Below are 18,611 nucleotides of genomic sequence, written 5' to 3'. Positions count from 1 at the left end.
TAAAAAGTGCATCAAATAAGAATTGATTATTGAACTCGCCAGAACACTTTTTTTTTTTTTGTCCAATGTTCTCAGTATCTGCTGTTCTGGTCTTTTGTAATTAGCGCAACATCCGGTACAGTTGTCTCAAACGTCTGATGCTTGGAGATAGCCTTACACGTAGATATTCTGTTGTTAGTGGTTGTTTGAGTTATTTTCTTTATGTCGCTTCTCATAAATCTGGACATTTTCCTCTGCTGCACATTTTTTGTGCAAAGAACTTGTTTTTTGTGACAATCACTAGTTGCCTAATGGGTTACCATTATAACTTTACTACTACTTGTTTGTTGCCTTCAGCATGTCACGTGGATCAGCTCTTCATGTTGCCAATTAAAATTGTGTAGCCAAGTGGTAAGCATAACAAATCCGACATTTTCATAGAATTATTAGTTTATTCTAGTCAGGTTGCAACTTTTTTTGTCTGCAAAAAAAACAGATTTTATTCTTGTTAGATTGATTTTCTTCTTTTATTTCCTATTCCCATATCCTTAATGCTACTCAGAATATAAGTCCACCTTGATGTATAATTTATAAGGCACACTCAGTATCTTTTTTTTTTTTTATAATGCACGTGCTTTTCTAGAAACACCATTAAGGACATACAAACTAAATGCAGGTGCAAATAATTTAACATTTAATAATAACAACTGAGTTTTAATGAAACTTGAATGTTGTGGTTGACCATACTGACTCCAGAATTAGATTAATTGCAATAATGAGCACGTTATTACAGGAGTGCTTCTGTGTTGTTAAAATAGGCATTGATTGTCTTTTACAATAAGGAATAAATTTTGCTTTTATTTGTAAGTACTCAGCATACACAGCCCTTCATTTTTTTTATTTTTATGGCTGAAATATGACAAAAGTGCTGCGCAAAGCAGAATATGCACAGCAAAGTGCCAAAACAAGAATACCAGGGGTCCTGCAAGAGAGCTACGACTTTTATGGGTTTGCAATTGTGCAAAAGAGGCCTGAAAAGTAATCCCAAAGCTTCCCTGACATTTGCAGTGTTTTACAATTAGAACGGCAAGGATATTAAAAAAAAGAAAAAAAAACACTAACACACATTGATTAAGTAGTCTATCTTTTGAAGGTGATTTGAAGGCACTTTAATGTGCTTACAGTACATCAATCAACACCCTGGCTGACACTGATGACTACTGCTCCAACCTTTTGGCTCTCGCCCACCCACACATCCTCCATCCTGGCACCCCTCCCTCCCTCCTTCTTTTAAACCCTCCCATCTCTTTCTCCCCACAGCATCATCACCAGTGAGGCAACGGAGGGACAACTTTTTGTTGTCTTGTACAAGGACGCGAGTGAGAAGGAGCAGAACCTTATGATGGATGCCTTCCATTAGCCCTGGCCAATCAGATAGGGCTCTTTAATTGCTATATTAATTAAATTGAACATTCATTCGACCTTCTACGTCTATGGCAGGTAAGATGGATATGACATTTTTTAATAATACCGTGTTGATTTTTTTTTCTTTCCAACAAAATGACTTTTCCGTTTTGTTTTAATTAAAGGTTTCCATGTGTTTGGTGATTTCTAACATGTCAATAATCATTCATGTCTCAGAGCATGTCACTTTTATTAATCAACTTGCAAATATTTAGCCATGACGAAACCCTTTTAACTCTACTGTACAGTGAAACCAATTAGTACTAAACTAATGTAAAACCATTCACCCTTTGAGAACCTATGACAGACACATAGTGGAAAGAGTAAAGCACGGTGGGTGCTGTGAGTCACCTTGTGGTATTTTCAAAGGATTGTTGTGTCATGAAAATAGCAATCACTCGCTTCTACCTGGTAATTTTTTTGGCTAACGAGCTGTATAGCGTGTGCTCTGCCTGAGGGGGTTCACAAAGTGAAATTTAGATTATTTTTACTTTTTTAATTTTATTTGAATTAATTTTATGTTTCAATTTTATTAAATCTATGAATTGTAGGCTTTGATACACAATGTGTTTTAATACATGTTTTACAAATGTGCATGTTAAACAAATACAATTAACACATGTTTAGTCACAGCTAAAACATCAGACAAGCAAACTCAGATCCATAGAACCAATGCTTTCTGCCCCAATTGTATTTTTTTAAATGTGTGTGTGTGTGTGTGTGTGTGTGTGTGTGTATACGTACATGTATATGCATGTATGCATGTGTGTATATGTGTGTCCTTTTTATTTTTTATGTATTTTTAACCTTGTTGTACAGCGATCTTGAGTGTTCTGAAAGGGACCTTTAAACAAAATTATTATTATTATTATTATTATTATTATTATTATTATTGGTTTCAAATACAGTGAAATTCTGTGGTGCCATTGTCCTGCGTACCTGAGTTGCCCAGTTCATTTGAATATGTTTGGTATATACAGTAGTTAATGGTTACCACTTTTTTTTTGTTCGTTTTTTAGTATTGTTACTTCTAGAATGGTGTCTCTTACAGCAACACAATGATATCAAAGTTCCACTCTGAGCCTAAAATGATGTCACCAAAAACATATTGCTGTTTTATGTTCAGTATTATTCTTTTATAGCAAGGGTGTCAAACATGTTTAAGCTTGCAGGCTGCATGGAAGAAATTCACGTGGGCTGGACTAATAAAATGATAGTATATATTTATTTATCTTTACAAGAACAACTTAAAATTTGTCTATTTTTAAAATACTGCCCAAAATAAAACAACATCAACTAATTTAAAGTTTTTCATTTATTAAAAAAATCAGCTCATTTTTATACTTTACAAAATCATCTCACTAGTCAGATTAACGCCCATTTGCGGGCCAGAACCAGTGTGTGGACCGTTTGTTTGACACCCCTGCTTTATAGCTACATAAAACTGACATGCTGTGATAGTAATCTTCTGTAAACTGTTGGGTGAGTTTTTTTTCCAGTAGAGGGTGTAAACATGCATTTATCTGCAAACAGTATACGCACCAGAGATCCTTCGTTTAACAGCCAAGCATGTCTGTTAAAATGTATGTCAATCAAACATATCACTTATGAGAGTGGCGCTTCCGGTGTCCAAGCAGTGTCTAGAGGTGGCACTGCCCCTTCCACACGCCTCCGCGCCTACCCCTGTCTCCGCCAGTGCAGCTCACCCATTGTGACGATAGCACTATTGAAAATGTATAGCTCGATAGAGACATTTATTAATTAACTGCGTTACTCATTTGTTAAGAGGCACACAGACCCTTTCCTCTGTCACAGAACACCATGTTTAGACTATTGAGGGTGCATAGAGCATACAAATACAGTATTACAATAAATAAAGGTTTTAGCTTCGACTTTAATGACTTGTGAGCTGTCACAAAAACTCTCAACTCCAGTTGAGTCTTTTATTTGAGTTCAGCAACAGTGCAAGCGTTATGTCGCTTCCAAATTGGCCATTGTTCTGTTTCATGTCACCATCAAAGAGCCTGTGGCTTGAGCGTTGACCTTGTTGTTGACTCCACACAAAAGGATTTTCCATGATAAATATTTAAGTGGTTTAGCATTTACATACCCTCATGAATCCAAGTCATTTCATTCTCAAGGAAATGAAGTGATTGCAACTGTATTCTTCCGACTGTGCACACATAAAGGCAAACAAGGTGTTTTTGTTACGATTTTCCACTTGGTGACCAAGTACAGTATTTCAAAGATCCAGCTATGAGATGTCTTTTATGATAAAGCTTTCATTTTAGGTGTTTTGAGAGGATTCATCCAAATAACAGGGTCAAAAACAAGTCAGGTCTACTATCTTAAAGGGATGTACTCAACTAATTTAGCCATTTTCCTCACAACAATTTCAGATAGACAGAAAGGGGAAATGTATTTTTAAAGGTATTTATTGTAAACGAAAGCTAATTTAGTTAACAAAAATAAACTGTCACCAAAATATTAACTAACTGCGTAAAATGACCAAATAAGTTTAGTATCTCTTTCGTTTTCTGTATTTACGACCACAGACAACCATCGTGCTATTTGACTCTTTGGACTGAGATCTGAATGCTATATAGTCAATCAAAGAGGTGCCTTTATTGCCTAAGAAGGCAATAGTACATGAAACAAAATGTGTTCTGCCTGATGTTGATTTTGTATATGTCCAGCTGAATGGGACCAGCGCTACACCCTCAGCAGAATACCGGGTACCAAATCCCTTGATATGGGTTGTTCGGTCTCTGTACGACCAATGTTTGGTTCGCATTGCCAGCTGTAATTAAAATTCATTTCTAGTGAGGGTTGGACTCCATCAAGGCTGTCCTTTATAATTGATTCTGTTCATTACCTTTATGGACAGATTTTCTAGGTGCAGCCAAAGTATTGAAGGGGTCTGGTTTGGGGATCTCAGCATTACATCTTTGCTATTTGCGGATAACCAGGTGCTGTTGGCTTCTACAGGCCATGACCTCCAATTCTTACTGGAGCAGTTCGCAGTCCAGTGTGAAACGGCTGAGATGAACATCCGCACCTCCAAATCTGAAACCATGGTCCTTAGTTGGAAAAGGGTAAAATGCCCCCTTGGGGTCCGGGAAGAGGTTTTGCTACAAGAGGAGTGTAAGTTTCTTGGGATCTTGTTCAGGAGTGATGGTAGGATGGAACAGGACATGGACAGGCGGATCGGTGCAGCGTCTGCTAGTGATGCGGACGCAGAACCGGTCTGTCCTGGTAAAAAAGAGGTTTTGCCCTAAGTTGAGGACTTTAAGTATCCTGGGATCTTGTTTGTGAGTGATGGTAGGATAGAACAGGAGATGGACAGGCGGATCAGTGCAGCGTCTGCTGTGATGTGGATGCAGCACCGGTCTGCATCCAAGAGCTAAGGCGAAAGGTGAAGCTCTCCATTTATACCTGTCAATCTACGTTCCTGCCCTCACCTATGGTCATGGCCAAAAGAACGAAATATAAGTGGCCAAAATGAGTTTCCTCTGCAGGAATCATAATCTTCCCCGAGTAGTCTCAACCTGAAAACTGAAATGAACAATTGAAAAAAAAGATTGAAACCATATTAAAAACATGATTAAAAAACACAAATGTAAAAACATAATACAAGTAACTATAATGAAAAAAAACATAAAAAACCCCTAAAAAAATCCAAAAGTTTTATTATCCTAAAGAGAGGAAATAAAATGCACAGCAACATTTACAGTATGCTTTTATCTTGAGTAAGTGACAGCATTTTGAATTAGTGATATCAAAACCTATTGTTGGACCGAAAATGCTCTGGCGCCTAAAGAATTAACTGGACTCCATATATATTTATATACAGTAAATAAATTTTCCTCTCTATATAATGCAAGGTTACTAGCATTCTTTCTTGTTATAGTGTAGCTTTAATTAAAATTTCTTGTGACCACACTAAGCTCCTTCCAGCGACATTCTCTTGCAATAAATTGACAAAAATGCAATAAATTGCATGGTGGCTTTTTCTCGCTGCTGTGGCCTCAACTAAAGTTTCCAGATATATTTAGGGACGACACCTCCTGCTATCCTTGATAACCTGCTGAAGGACGGAAAGAATAATGTGTTTTACCGATGATGAATCTTGACCATGAATGATGAATCTTGACCATGTGTTAAATAATGTGTATTTTTCTTGTAGGTCAAGGTGAAACACCATAGATAATTCAGCCTCTTCAAAATGCTGGCCTCACACAAGAAATGTAACAGTTTGCAAGGAGTTGCCGCCATAATGCTCCATAAAGACTCATAAGTTGCACTTTAATTTTGTCAGTTGAAGTTGCCCCAAAATAAATGGCGGAGTCAAACCTCAGCCACCTGTTGACAGCTACTTCTGCTGACAAGTTAGATCATTACATGGACAACTACGACGTGGACTACGGCATTTCACCCGATGAGATCCCTGATACCACACAGGGTCTGGCCTTCTATATCGCCACCATTATCATCGGTGTGGTCCTCGCTTGCATCATGCTGGTATGCGGCTTGGGGAATTTCATTTTCATCGCTACGTTGATGCGTTACAAAAAGCTGCGCAACCTCACCAACTTGCTTATCGCCAACTTGGCCATTTCGGACATCTTGGTTGCGATGGTGTGCTGCCCCTTCCTGATAGACTACTATGTGGTCAAACAGCTGTCGTGGGATCACGGGTTGGTGCTGTGCGCTTCGGTCAATTATCTCCGGACTGTGTCGCTCTATGTGTCCACAAACGCTTTACTCGCCATTGCAGTGGACAGGTAAGTTCTTTGTGTAATTATGCCATTGAAAATGTAACACTTATCAGTACTCTTTGCATGTTGTTAAATGTATCATCCAATCAACGTTGTTTGTAAGCAGAACACAGGTTCTATTTCTAGTGGCGGAACACAAAATCACATAATCGACCAAAAGTGAGAACCGATCAACAACCCAATCAGTGGATGGATCTGCCGCCATCTAGCCATTAAATCTGTTTGATCAACCTGTTTATTGACAGTACAGTCAACCACTGATATTCACGAATGATTGATATGATACATTTTATGAACAGTCATGCTTTGCGTATAATTGATGCCCACTGAAATGCATTGATGTAAAAATAATAACAACTGAACCTAAAATGTTGCTAAGAGTTTTATAACAGAGAAACTGGGGCGTGCAGGGTGGGGGGGGGGGGGGGGGGTGGATGTTGGATTATCAAAGAGACAATGTGTAAGGTTTAGACAGTTTTTCATTACGGACAGCAGGAGTTTCTGCATTTACCATTATATGTATAACAGACATGGCAGCCTCCGGAGAAGTGGCACCCCCAATGTAACACTATTTAATGATAACTAGACCCTTGATTATATTTCAAACATACTGTTGGTCATTAAGAACACATTTATTTGCAAGTTTTTTAAATTTACAATCATTTAATTTATTCCTTCTTAAGGAAAAACGGTCTAAATCTTACACAGTTGAACACTGTTGAGATTGAGTTTGCTTTTTTATTTTGGGGATATGAGCAGTGGTGTCATTTATCAAAAGACAGGATAAATCGAATGTCTTTAAAGTCAAATTAAATCAATATAACAACTCATCTTCTTACACATTAAACATACAAAAATATTCATGGAATAGCATTCTGACAGTGACCATGTGCCTGCCAATCTATACATTCATGTAGTATTAGTACTTGTTTTCAACAGGCGTTGATATCACCACTGCAGTACACATACTTGCATGGTAAAAATATTCATAGTGGATTCTGGTGTGAAGTTTTATGAATGTTTTTTTTTAATGTATTTATTTATTTATTTATTTAACATCAGACATTTAATCATGCTTATTTCATCGCTTCAGGCAACACAGTAGTTTTTCACTGCTCTCAGGAACCGCAAATTGCAGTCATGTACAACAACAAATCAGAGCACTATCCCAAAGACATACAGGATGAGAGGAAAATTTAAATTTGAAAAACCTGCCCAGAGGAGCATTGCTATGTGCAAATCATGCAAGACTTCAAGCCCTTCTTCGTCACCTTAAAGTAGGGGTGTCATACATATGCCGGTTCTGGCTCGCAAATGGATTTAATATGGCCCCTGAGATGATTTAGTTATGTAAAGTACAAAAATGAAACTTGAAATGTTTTATGATTTATAGTAATGTTAATATTTGATGATTAATAGTGATGTTGTCCATCCATCCATTATCTGTCGCCACTTAGCTTCACTAGAGTCACTTGCTTGCTGGTGCCTATCCCAGCTGACTTCAGAAAGTAGGCGGGGGGCACCCTTGACTGGTTGCCAGCCAATTGCAGGGCACACAGGCACAAACAACCAGTCAAATACCCAATCACACCAAAGGACAATTTAGAGTGTTTGTACTATTTTGGACAGTGGTAAAAAAAGAATAATACATTTGAAGTTTTTTCTTTTAAAGTCATATGATTTTATGACACATGGGAATAGATTTTTGTCAATGTGGCCTGCAAGCTAAAAGGAGTATGACATCTCTGCCTTAAAGCAAAACATCTTGAAGGAGGCAGACTTTCTAGTACTGGTACAGATAAGTTGAGTTTGTGTCAGCGAGGCCAAATTATTTGCTTTTAAGTCAAGAAACAAATTTTTGTTAGTCACACTGCTCAGAATAAATTGCTTTGAATGCTTGAATATAAGCAGCTCATTATCATTGAATAAATGAATTCATAAAATTCATTCCATCAAAATGCAATTTTAATCATATTCCTGTGATTGCACTTAAAAATAACACAAATTTGTATGTGTGTGTACTATGCTGGAAAGTCAACTTTTTCCATCCATTTTATTACGTTCACAAATTCACATAGGAAAAATGTGATATTTCAAATGGTATAAGTATAATATTGACTCTAAATGTAGTTGAAAAGCACTTACTCCTACGCTCAATCCTCATTTTGGCACCCTGTCACAATTGTCTTTTAATGATAGACAGAGTAAGTCGTTTCTACATTAAAACATAATATGCTAGACAGACGGTAATCACTCTTGCCGCTTTGCAAAGGAAGCTGATGGATGATTCGTTAAAAACTCATTTACACGTGTAAATTAGAGGTTTCAGTAAAGCTAAACTAAGGTACTGCAGCATAATCAATAACATTGGCTTTCCTCCACAGTCACTTAATTTTATTAACTTGCAACTATGAGACTTATGTGTTTCCCTTCCAAATGAGGAAATAATTATTATCTTCAAATTATTGATTTATGTTGAATAAATGTCTCATTGATTCATGATTCATTTGAACAGTGAAAGAGCAGACCCACATTCTCTGTGGTCCATTGCACAGAAGATTATGTTGATGTCATATTTGAACAAACAGGCATGAGGATGAAGTGCAATTCAGCTGCATGGATTCAATGGTGCATGCTGGCTGACTGTGGAGAGCAAAACCGTTAAGCAAATGTTTGAGCCTTTTAGAATGCGTTCATAATGTTTGGTGTTTGTTTCCTTGCAGTCATAGTCAGCCTCTTCAATTTACTAAATCAACTGGCTCATTTCTAATGGACGATGAATGACCCCAAAAGCAATGTAACATATATATATATATATATATATATATATATATATATATATATATATATATATATATATATATATATACAGTATATATATATATATATATATATATATATATATATATATATATATATATATATATATATATATATATATATATATATATATATATATATATATATATATATATACACCGTATTTTTCGGATTATAAATCGCTCCGGAGTATAAATTGCACCAGCCAACAAATGCATAATTAATTAAGAAGGAAAAAACATGTATAAGTCACACTGCAGTATAAGTCACATTTTGGGGAAAATGTATTTAATAAAATCCATCACCAAAAACATACATGTCATCTTGAAAGGCAATTTAAAATAAAAATAAAATAGAGAAAAACATAAGTGTACAGTATCCTAAGATTACATGACTGTCATGCCTAGTGATGTCAGTAACGACGTAACATATGAGTTATTCAGATAACTCTAGCATAAAGAATATGCTAACAAGTTTACCAAACTATCAGTTTCACTCTAAAATACAAAATCCAATGAAATCTTCATCCTCTGTGTCACTTTAAAACAACTCCCCAAACTCGGGAGGTAGATGATGCGCCGCTCTTCTACGTCGCTTACGTCAGACTCATCGGTGCCATTTTAGTTCAGCCCTTCTCAGTTGTTTTTATAAATTACTGGCATTGTTGAAATTATCAACACAGGCCTAGAGCGCACTCTTGCTGTTTAGTATGAAAATAACATGTGAAATGATGTAATAATGTGTTAATAATTTCACACATAAGTCCCACCAGAGTATAAGTCGCACCTCCGGCCAAACTGAAAAAAATTGCGATTTATAATTCGAAAAATACAGAATGCATACATATATATATATATATATATATATATATATATATATATATATATATATATATATATATATATATATATATATTTATTTATTTATATACACACAGTGGGCCCCCGTGTTACGAACTTCCTTCAGCGGCTATGCTCGTAACTTGAACTGCTCGTATGACGGGCAATCCAAACCTATGTTAATTAGTGAATGCGTGCAACGTGTGCAAAAACCTTAGGTAAAAACATCACGACTTTATACACATATTAAAAATGAGTAACATAATCTACTGTACAGTTAAATTAAATAACATATACAAAGGAAAAATTACATTTACCTTTGGGGCGACGTGACTTGAGCTGGGTGGAGCCGGAGGGGAGAGGAGACCAACCCGCAGAATTTATTTATTTTCTTGAATGGGAACTTTTCTCAAACTAGAACATATCACCGGCGATTTCCTTCTCTTTAATCCATAATAGAAGAAGCCTCTCCATTTTGTTGTCGATCGAGGTCTGTCCCCCGGCAAGGAAAGTCTTGCCCTTTAAAAGATTGCAGAGCGGTTAGCTATACTCACGAGCAAGGTTAACCATGCGTGCGCCTCCTTCGTATTTTTTTTATTATTATCTCCTGCTTGGTTTCTATTGTCATCATCCTCTTACTTCTTCCTTTACCGCCACTTGCATTTTTAGAAGCCATGTCTAACAGATAAAGTTTGCAAAGTCTCACAACATTTCTTCCTTCCGTTTTTCACTCATTTTCTCTCCTTCCTTCCGTCCCGACCAGCTGTGCCATCAAGCTAGATGAAGGCGTTCGACCAATAGCATATCGGCATCTCCTTGACTGACACCGTGACTGAAACAGTGACTGTGACATTGTAAGAGCAATAGCATACCAGCGATTCCGTGTCATGCGTGAGCAGATGATATCGTTGAAGTAGAAAAACGATGTCAATTGTACGTACACATTGACTGGCAACGCGTGGTTAAATCAGAGATAAAACCATCGCGTATTTACACACACATTTAAAATTAGTACCATAACCTACTGTGTAGTTAATTTAATTAACATGGATACACAAAGGATAAATGACATTTTCCTCTGGGGCGACGTGATTTGAGCTGAGTGGAGACGGAGGTGAGCAGAGACCAACCCGCAGAATTTATTTATTTATTTTCTTAAACAAGAACTTTTCTCAAACTAAAACATATCACCGGCGATTGCTTTCTCTTTAATCCATAATAGAAGAAGCCTCTCCATTTTGTTGTCGAGCGACGTCCGTCCCCCGGCAAGGAAAGTCTTGCCCTTAGAAGATTGCCGAGCAGTTCCGTCCATACTCACGAGCAAGGTTAACTATGCATGCGCCTCCTTCGTATTTGTTTTTTTTTTTATTATCTCCTGCTTGGTTTCTATTGTCATCATCCGCTTACTTCTTCCTTTACCGCCACTTGCAATTTTAGAAGCCATGTCTAACAGATAAAGTTTGCAAAGTCTTCACAACATTCCTTCCTTCCGTTTTTCACTCATTTTCTCTCCTTCCTTCCATCCCGACCAGCTGTGCCATCAAGCTAGATAAAGGCGTTCGGCCAATAGCATATCGGCATTTCTGTGATTGACGTGACGCCGGCCAATAGCATCTCAGTGAGTGAGACTGACCGTGACCTTAATCGACCAATAGCATATCGGCATCTCCGTGACTGACTTTGTGACTGACACCGAGACAGTGACTGTGACATTGTAAGACCAATAGCGTTCAACGTTGCCGTGACCGGCGTCGTCTATCAATTTTGTTGTCGGAGCAGAGCGAAAATATCTGAACTAATACAATGGCCGGCATGTCAGATTGTTCGTAAGACGAAAGGTCTGCACGTAAGTGGGGGTCAAAAAACTCCGTGGTCCACGCTCGTAAGTCAAAATGTTCGTAAAAGAGGGTGTTCGTAAACCGGGGGCCGACTGTATATATATATATATATATATATACAGTCAGTCCCCTGCTTACGAGCATCCTGATTTGCGAACATTCCGCCTTACGAGCGTGGATCAGGGAGAATTTTGTCGTCCGCTTACGAGCAAACCTCTCGTCTTGCGAGCATTCCGTCAAACCAGCCATTGAGTATGTAGAAATGTTCTCGCCTAATTGCGTCAATATATTCAGCAGTTGCGTCATCTACAATCATTAATAGATACTTATAGCGGTAACGTGAACGCTATTGGTCTTACAATCTCACACTGACTGTCTCACTCACGGTGTCTAAATATATTACCATTTAAGTGTAGTGTTTGTACAGCTAAAGGGAAAAACAGCTGACATGAAATTAAATGTGCCTATTGCAGGACAAAGAATTGTCATTGGTTTAAATGTGTGTGTTTTTTTTTAATTAATTGTCAATACATTCCAACCGTTTAAAAAAAAGTGCGAATAATTATCAGTCAGTCAAGGAGACGCCAATATGCTATTGGTCGATTAAGGTCACCCGGTCTCACTCACGGAGATGCTATTGGCCGGCGTCACACGTCAATCACAGAAATGCCGATATGCTATTGGCCGAACGCCTTTATCTAGCTTGATGGGACAGGATGGAAGGAAGTAGACAAAATGAGTGAAAAACGGAATGTTTTGAAGACTTTGCAAACTTTATCTGTTAGACATAGCTTCTAAAATTACTAGCAGCGGTAAAGGAAGAAATAAGAGGATGATGTTTTAGTATCTCCGTGATTTGCACCATGACTGAAAGAGTTACTGTAACACTGTAAGACCAATAGCCTATATGCGTTGCCGTATTAACTCAAGAGGTTAATCTCTGCACCCTATTACGGGTGATGATACAGCGCTATATAATGGTTGCTAGACAAGATTGCATGTCAGGTTAGTCGGCGATCTCCCGATATGCATTGGGACAGCGTCATTGTTGCAATTTTGTGAGTTGTAACCAAAGGTGAACTGACGCTCGAAAAAGCCATAAGTGTGCTGCCTAGTAAATGCAACACACACAACCACTTCTCCGCTTCCACCGTGCTCAATTCACGTCGGGAAAAACAGTTGACATGAAATTAAGTGTGCCGATTGCAGGACAAAAAATCGTCACAGATTTAAATGTGTTTTAATCAATAAGATGTCAATACATTCCAACCGTTTAAAAAAAAGTGCAAATAATTATCAGTCAGTCAAGGAGACGCCAATATGCTATTGGTCGATTAAGGTCACCCGGTCTCACTCACGGAGATGCTATTGGCCGGTGTCACACGTCAATCACAGAAGTGCCGATATGCTATTGGCCGAACGCCTTTATCTAGCTTGATGGCACAGCTGGTTGGGATGGAAGGAAGTAGAGAAAACCCTGACTGAAAAAGTTACTTTGACACTGTAAGACCAATAGCATATCTGATTCGTAGCATAGCATTCATAGCATTCATCTCTGCTCATCTCTGCTTATCTCAGCACAAGTCACGTCTTTCCAAAGGTAAAAGTCATGTATCCTTTGTATTTGTTATTTAATGCAACTGTACAGTAGATTATGTCACTTAATATTAATTTATGTATACAGCATGATGATTTTACCTAAGGCTTCTGCGCGCGTTGCACGCACTCACGAATTAACATGGGTTTGGATTGCCCGCTATACGAGCAATTCGAGATACGAGCGTAGCCGCTGAACGGATTAAGTTCGTAACCCGGGGGCCCACTGTATATATATATATATATATATATATATATATATATATATATATATATATATATATATATATAAAATGTAAAATTATTCTCCATATTCTGTTCTTTTCATGTCATATTATATCCATATGGTTACACTCCTCCTAAGTGCTGCAGTTGTAGTGCAGAGTTTTTAGCCAATCAGAATTCAGCTAACGCGAGTTGCCAGGCTTCATGGCAGACTCCATGTCTGCCTGAGCCTGGAGGCGCTGGGCATTCGCTTGAACAGCCGAAGGCTTCTATGCAGTGTGCAATGAGGTTTAGAGTATGGCCCCATATTTTTGTCAGACAGCTGCAATAGCCAATCGTCCCATAAAAACGCCTTCAGGAAACCTCACGTAGAATGTGACGGAAGTGGACGCTCACTGCAGGAAGGTGGTGCTATATTGATCTACCATGTTTAAGGTGGAAGTAATTAAATAAAGAAAAAAACACCTGTTGCTCAACCAGCTAACGTTACCAATAGCATACATCGAAGCCTTACCTGCAGACATTTTTTTTTAAAACCCACAATAGCTGAGGAAGAGCAAAACAGAAATAGGACGAGGCGATTTTCAGCATTGGCGTCCATGTCAATACAAAATGATTTATTATTGGAATTGAAATGCAAAGACAAACTCTACAAGCAAGTCATGAAAGTCTTTCTGAGGAAAAAGAGAGGAATGGATTTTGTACTGAAATAACTTGGGGACAGCCATTTTGGGTGAGTTAATGTTTTTGTCATTTTACTGTATGTCATTCATATTCAATTGTCATGTTTGGTTGGCTTTTGTTGTTGTGGGGTTTTGTTCTTGATTCTGTTCCACTCGCTTCTCCATTTATTGTCTGTGTTCTCTTTTGTTTGATTTCATCCACCTATCTGGTGACACTGTCCAGTTTTGCTACCACGTGACACTTATATTAAATTGTGATTTGTAATTCATCGTACAATTTTGTTAAAGCTTGCCTGCTCTTCTGGGGTGGCCATTTTGTTACAAGTTGTCAATTATAAATGATGCCACAGTTGCTCAGCGTTCAGGTAACGACCAATCATGGTTTAAGCGTTTTATGAGTTTGGTCATGTGACCTTCGCAAGCTGAGCCAATGTCATCTTTGAGGTCAATTTTCGTCACCAGCAAGTGGCAAAGTGGCTGCTACTGAAATGGATGAAAAAAATGTGGAATTTGCTGGTTAATCTTTTTTCTATGAATACAATTTTAATAAGAATACAGTGGACTCCCAGGTTACAGCGTCCCTGTCTTACGTTTTTTTCATGTTTCAATGTGGACTTCTGAGTTTTTTCGTCCTTTCTTTAAGGTATTTTCTCCGCTTTGCAACAAAAACAACTGTCATGATCCTACGGGGTTGGCAGTATTTGTGTTGTTTTGTCTCTATCTGCTGGCGATTTTAGGTAATTGCACTTATTTTGTGATGCCATAATGCCTCCACTCAAATCGTCACTATAATGCTGGTCTGCTATTGGTCGGTACCTCCTCACGGAGATGCTGGTCTGCTATTGGTCGGCCTCATTAGTTTCAAAATGGCGGAATGGTAAAGCTTTGTTCTAACGTGGTTCTAAAGTGGTTACAAAACCGTATTTATAGTGCGTTTTACTGCTTAATTCAAACTTGAATGGGTCAGCCATGGGTCCCGAGATTGCTAGTGATGCTAAAGAGACAAGTCAGAAGATGATTTATATGGTTACAATGCTGGAGATAATCAAGAAATATGAAGCTGGCCTAGCCTAGGCTACTCTTACTAGAGGATATGGGCATAACAAGCGTCATTCAAAGGTAAATAAATCCTCTGTATATTTTTTATTCAGGATGTTTTCTGATTGTATACATGTATATCATATGTACATAGCATTTACTATACAATTTTTGGTACCAATTTTGACGTGTGTATTCAGATGATTATACCTGGGGTTCTAAATGCATTGGCTATTTAACATTTTAACAGTTTTGGATAGCCCACCATCATTCGCCTTACGAGCCTAACTGCGGAACGAATCAATCTGATAACACGGGGGCCTGAAGGCTGAAGTGGCTGCATAGAATTTGTTGTAACAAACATTTTGTTTTGAAGTTATCTTTAACAAACACAGGCTTTGCAGCTCTGATAAAACTTCTTTGAAATATCTCTAGGACTGCTAGGATAAAAGCATTTTTTTCTGAGCTTGCAATGATTCTTTTGTTGATGTGATTTTAGTGCCTCTGTTCTCTCCAAAATGCAACCAGATTGCTTTTTGCTCACCCAATCTAGCGAATCATCTTGATATTGTCTTTGTTTTCAGGTACATGGCCATCGTTCATCCTCTGAAACCTCGAATGAAGTATGAAACCGCCTATTGCCTCATAACTGGAGTCTGGATCATTCCCATTGTCATCTCATTTCCCTCAGCTTACTTTGCCACAGAAACCACGTACCCTCAAGGAGGCACCACGCCAACTACTCATAAAGTCTTCTGCGCTCAGATCTGGCCTGTAGACCAACAGGCTTACTACCGCTCCTACTTTTTGTTCATATTTGCTGTGGAGTTTATCGGACCCGTGATTATCATGGCGATGTGTTACACTCAAATTTCCCGCGAACTCTGGTTCAAAAATGTGCCTGGTTTCCAGACAGAGCAGATAAGAAAGCGGCTGCGCTGTCGCCGCAAAACCGTAATGGTTCTCATCGGGATTTTAATGGCATACATCCTGTGCTGGGCTCCATACTACGCCTTCACGATTTTGCGAGACTTCCACCCGACGCTCATCTCGCGCCAGAAGAATTCACTGGTGGTCTTCTACATTATCGAATGCCTTGCAATGAGCAACAGCATGATAAATACCTTCTGCTTCGTTAGCGTCAAGAACAACACGGTCAAGTATCTGAAGAAGATTGTGCTGGTGCGATGGAGATCATCTTACGCCCCCACGAGGACTGTAGATGAACTGGATTTAAAGACCTCATCCTTGCCTGTTACAGAGGAAATTGAATGCATTCATCTGAGGTAAACCGTCATTAAAATTTGGAAAGGTGTGTTTTTAAATGTATTATTAGTAGAGGAAAAATATATGTTAGCAAATTTATTACAGATGAAATAACTTTTACGTATGAAACTTGCCAAATAAGTGAAATGTCCTGTTCAGTTTTGGCATACATACAGTAACACAACAATGTTTTTATTTCTGTAACATCCAATTAAAAAGAAATAAAAAAATGTTATTCCTGCTAATTTCTTTATAATTGTACAATGTACAGAACAACCATATTTCTCTGAGTACAAGTACAATCTCGTTTCTAAGTTGACCCCCGCCCCCCCTTTTTTTAATTGCTATTTGGGTGACCTTTACAAAAACGCAATTACAAGTCTACCTCTGACTTTAGGTGTTACATATATCATGGCTGTCCAATTACAACAAATGGTGTGTGTTGTTAAAATTCCAAATTTTCTCTACTTTTAGAGGCATTTTTACATCCTATATCGAGTTGCGGTTATGTGGGGCGGAAAAGAGAAAAGACTGTGAGGCAATCTATGCATGCGCGTAGAGGCAAATGCTTAAAATTATGTCACAACTATAAATGATTTGAAGTTTTAATGCTGAATATCAATTTGTCTAAAAGTCACCATCATTATCTGACATGCCAAATAGCACCTCCTATTTTAATCAACGGCTAGAACTGTCGGATGTGCTGTTCTTTCTTCTCGTCAGTTGTTCAAACATCCTTGTTATTTTTCCACGGCTAGTCATCTTCGGACCCGTCCAATTTGCTTGAAATGGAGGTCTCCAGAAATGCTATGCTGACACTTTCTTTACCCAAGTGACGACTGTGGTGAGATCAGAGCGAGAAAGGTTGCTCTTCACTGTGCCCCCCCCCCCCCCCCCACACACACACACACACACCTGCTGACATCCATGCGACATCATAATGTAGTCCACCCCCAAAAAAAAAAAAAAACAAGCCACGCAGGCTTTTTGTTGACAACAAAGAGGCAATCAGGCAGCACTTGGCAAAAGTGCATTTGCACTCTAAACCAATTAGAGATATTCGTAATCATTTTAAGCCTTGTATATGATATGACTTATTTCACATTTGATATATTGTTATTCACATACAGGTATGTGGAGGAAATTGGTGGACCCCCCTAATATGGGGGTTGAAAATGAGGAAAAAACTCGACTTGTACTCTGAGAAATACGCTACTTTCCCTTTGAAAAGCATCTTAAGTCTTGTTGGTGGTGTATGAGTTTGAGAGCCCTTCTATGCAGTAGTGTATGTTTGACATAGAAGTAATTCGTCATTACTTGACTTGAAGTAAATCATCAGGAACATCCTTGATCTCTAAGTAGTAAATCATTCAAACATCTGTAAATATAAAAACAAAATATGTGGTTTGAAATGTATTTAGTGGTCCTGTTGACTTGATTTCACAGGTAAAGTAATCCATAGTGAAATAAATAAAATAAACTGCGTTGCTTGATTGTGTCATATGAAATCTTAACTGTACACGGCAATGTAAAATGAAGCTGTTTTACATAGATGACTTTGGTTTGATCCATCCTCTAATGCTTCATGGTCTCAACAGAGGAACATTATGTGATGTTGTTCTCTGAATTGTCATTTTTCAAAGTCCTACTGTTACTATTTGATTATTGTGCAGTGGCATTTAGTGGCGTGCTTGCTGTTAAATCGCTTTTCCATAAAGCCAATAAAGATATAATGCTTTTTGTGTTATTACTTCCCCTTTGGATGACATTAAACACAACGTTTCACTCTGTTCATTTACTCACATAAACAATGGGCAAAAGCAGTGTGATCTCAACTGGGACTGTAACGCTATTTGAATTCCAAATGTATTTGCGCTGCCTTCTTGTTTCTAATCTGGAGCTGTGAGATCTGTATGGCATATATTATGGCACCCAGTAAAGTGTTGTAATTGTGCTGGCAAAAAGTAGGTGTACAGTACAGTATATGGAAGATCTATGATGTACAATATGAAACAGTCCTTCTCAAAGTCAAGTCTAAAATTCTTCTTGTTTTGTTAACAGTTTTGGACACAGTATTCTGCTCGC

The 18,611-nt window shown here is 38.1% G+C and overlaps 1 protein-coding gene across 1 annotated transcript; it reads left to right on the top strand.

The window, feature by feature from the left end:
• The first annotated feature begins 1,373 nt into the window (after positions 1-1,373).
• Positions 1,374-18,207, top strand: prokr1b (prokineticin receptor 1b). The gene is made up of 3 exons (XM_088421749.1): positions 1,374-1,479; positions 5,630-6,227; positions 15,845-18,207. Exons 2-3 carry the CDS (start codon positions 5,782-5,784, stop codon positions 16,548-16,550), a joined length of 1,152 nt encoding a protein of 383 aa, XP_088277875.1. The 5' UTR covers positions 1,374-1,479; positions 5,630-5,781; the 3' UTR covers positions 16,551-18,207.
• Positions 18,208-18,611: the final 404 nt, after the last annotated feature.

Source organism: Hippichthys cyanospilos, chromosome 8 (assembly GCF_059441005.1).
Source record: "Hippichthys cyanospilos isolate Australia breed blue-spotted pipefish chromosome 8, RoL_Hcya_1.0, whole genome shotgun sequence".
NCBI classification, from domain to species: Eukaryota; Metazoa; Chordata; class Actinopteri; order Syngnathiformes; family Syngnathidae; genus Hippichthys; species Hippichthys cyanospilos.
Note: the sequence above shows the minus strand (reverse complement) of the source record. Positions and strands in the feature narration are given on the sequence as shown.

What these genes read in the sequence shown, in the direction of transcription:
- prokr1b (XM_088421749.1), top strand. Translation starts at nt 5,782, where the DNA reads ATGGCGGAGTCAAACCTCAGCCACCTGTTGACAGCTACTTCTGCTGAC. An exon ending in CTCGCCATTGCAGTGGACAG is followed by an intron (nt 6,228 to 15,844) that starts GTAAGTTCTTTG and finishes CTTTGTTTTCAG; the next exon opens with GTACATGGCCATCGTTCATC.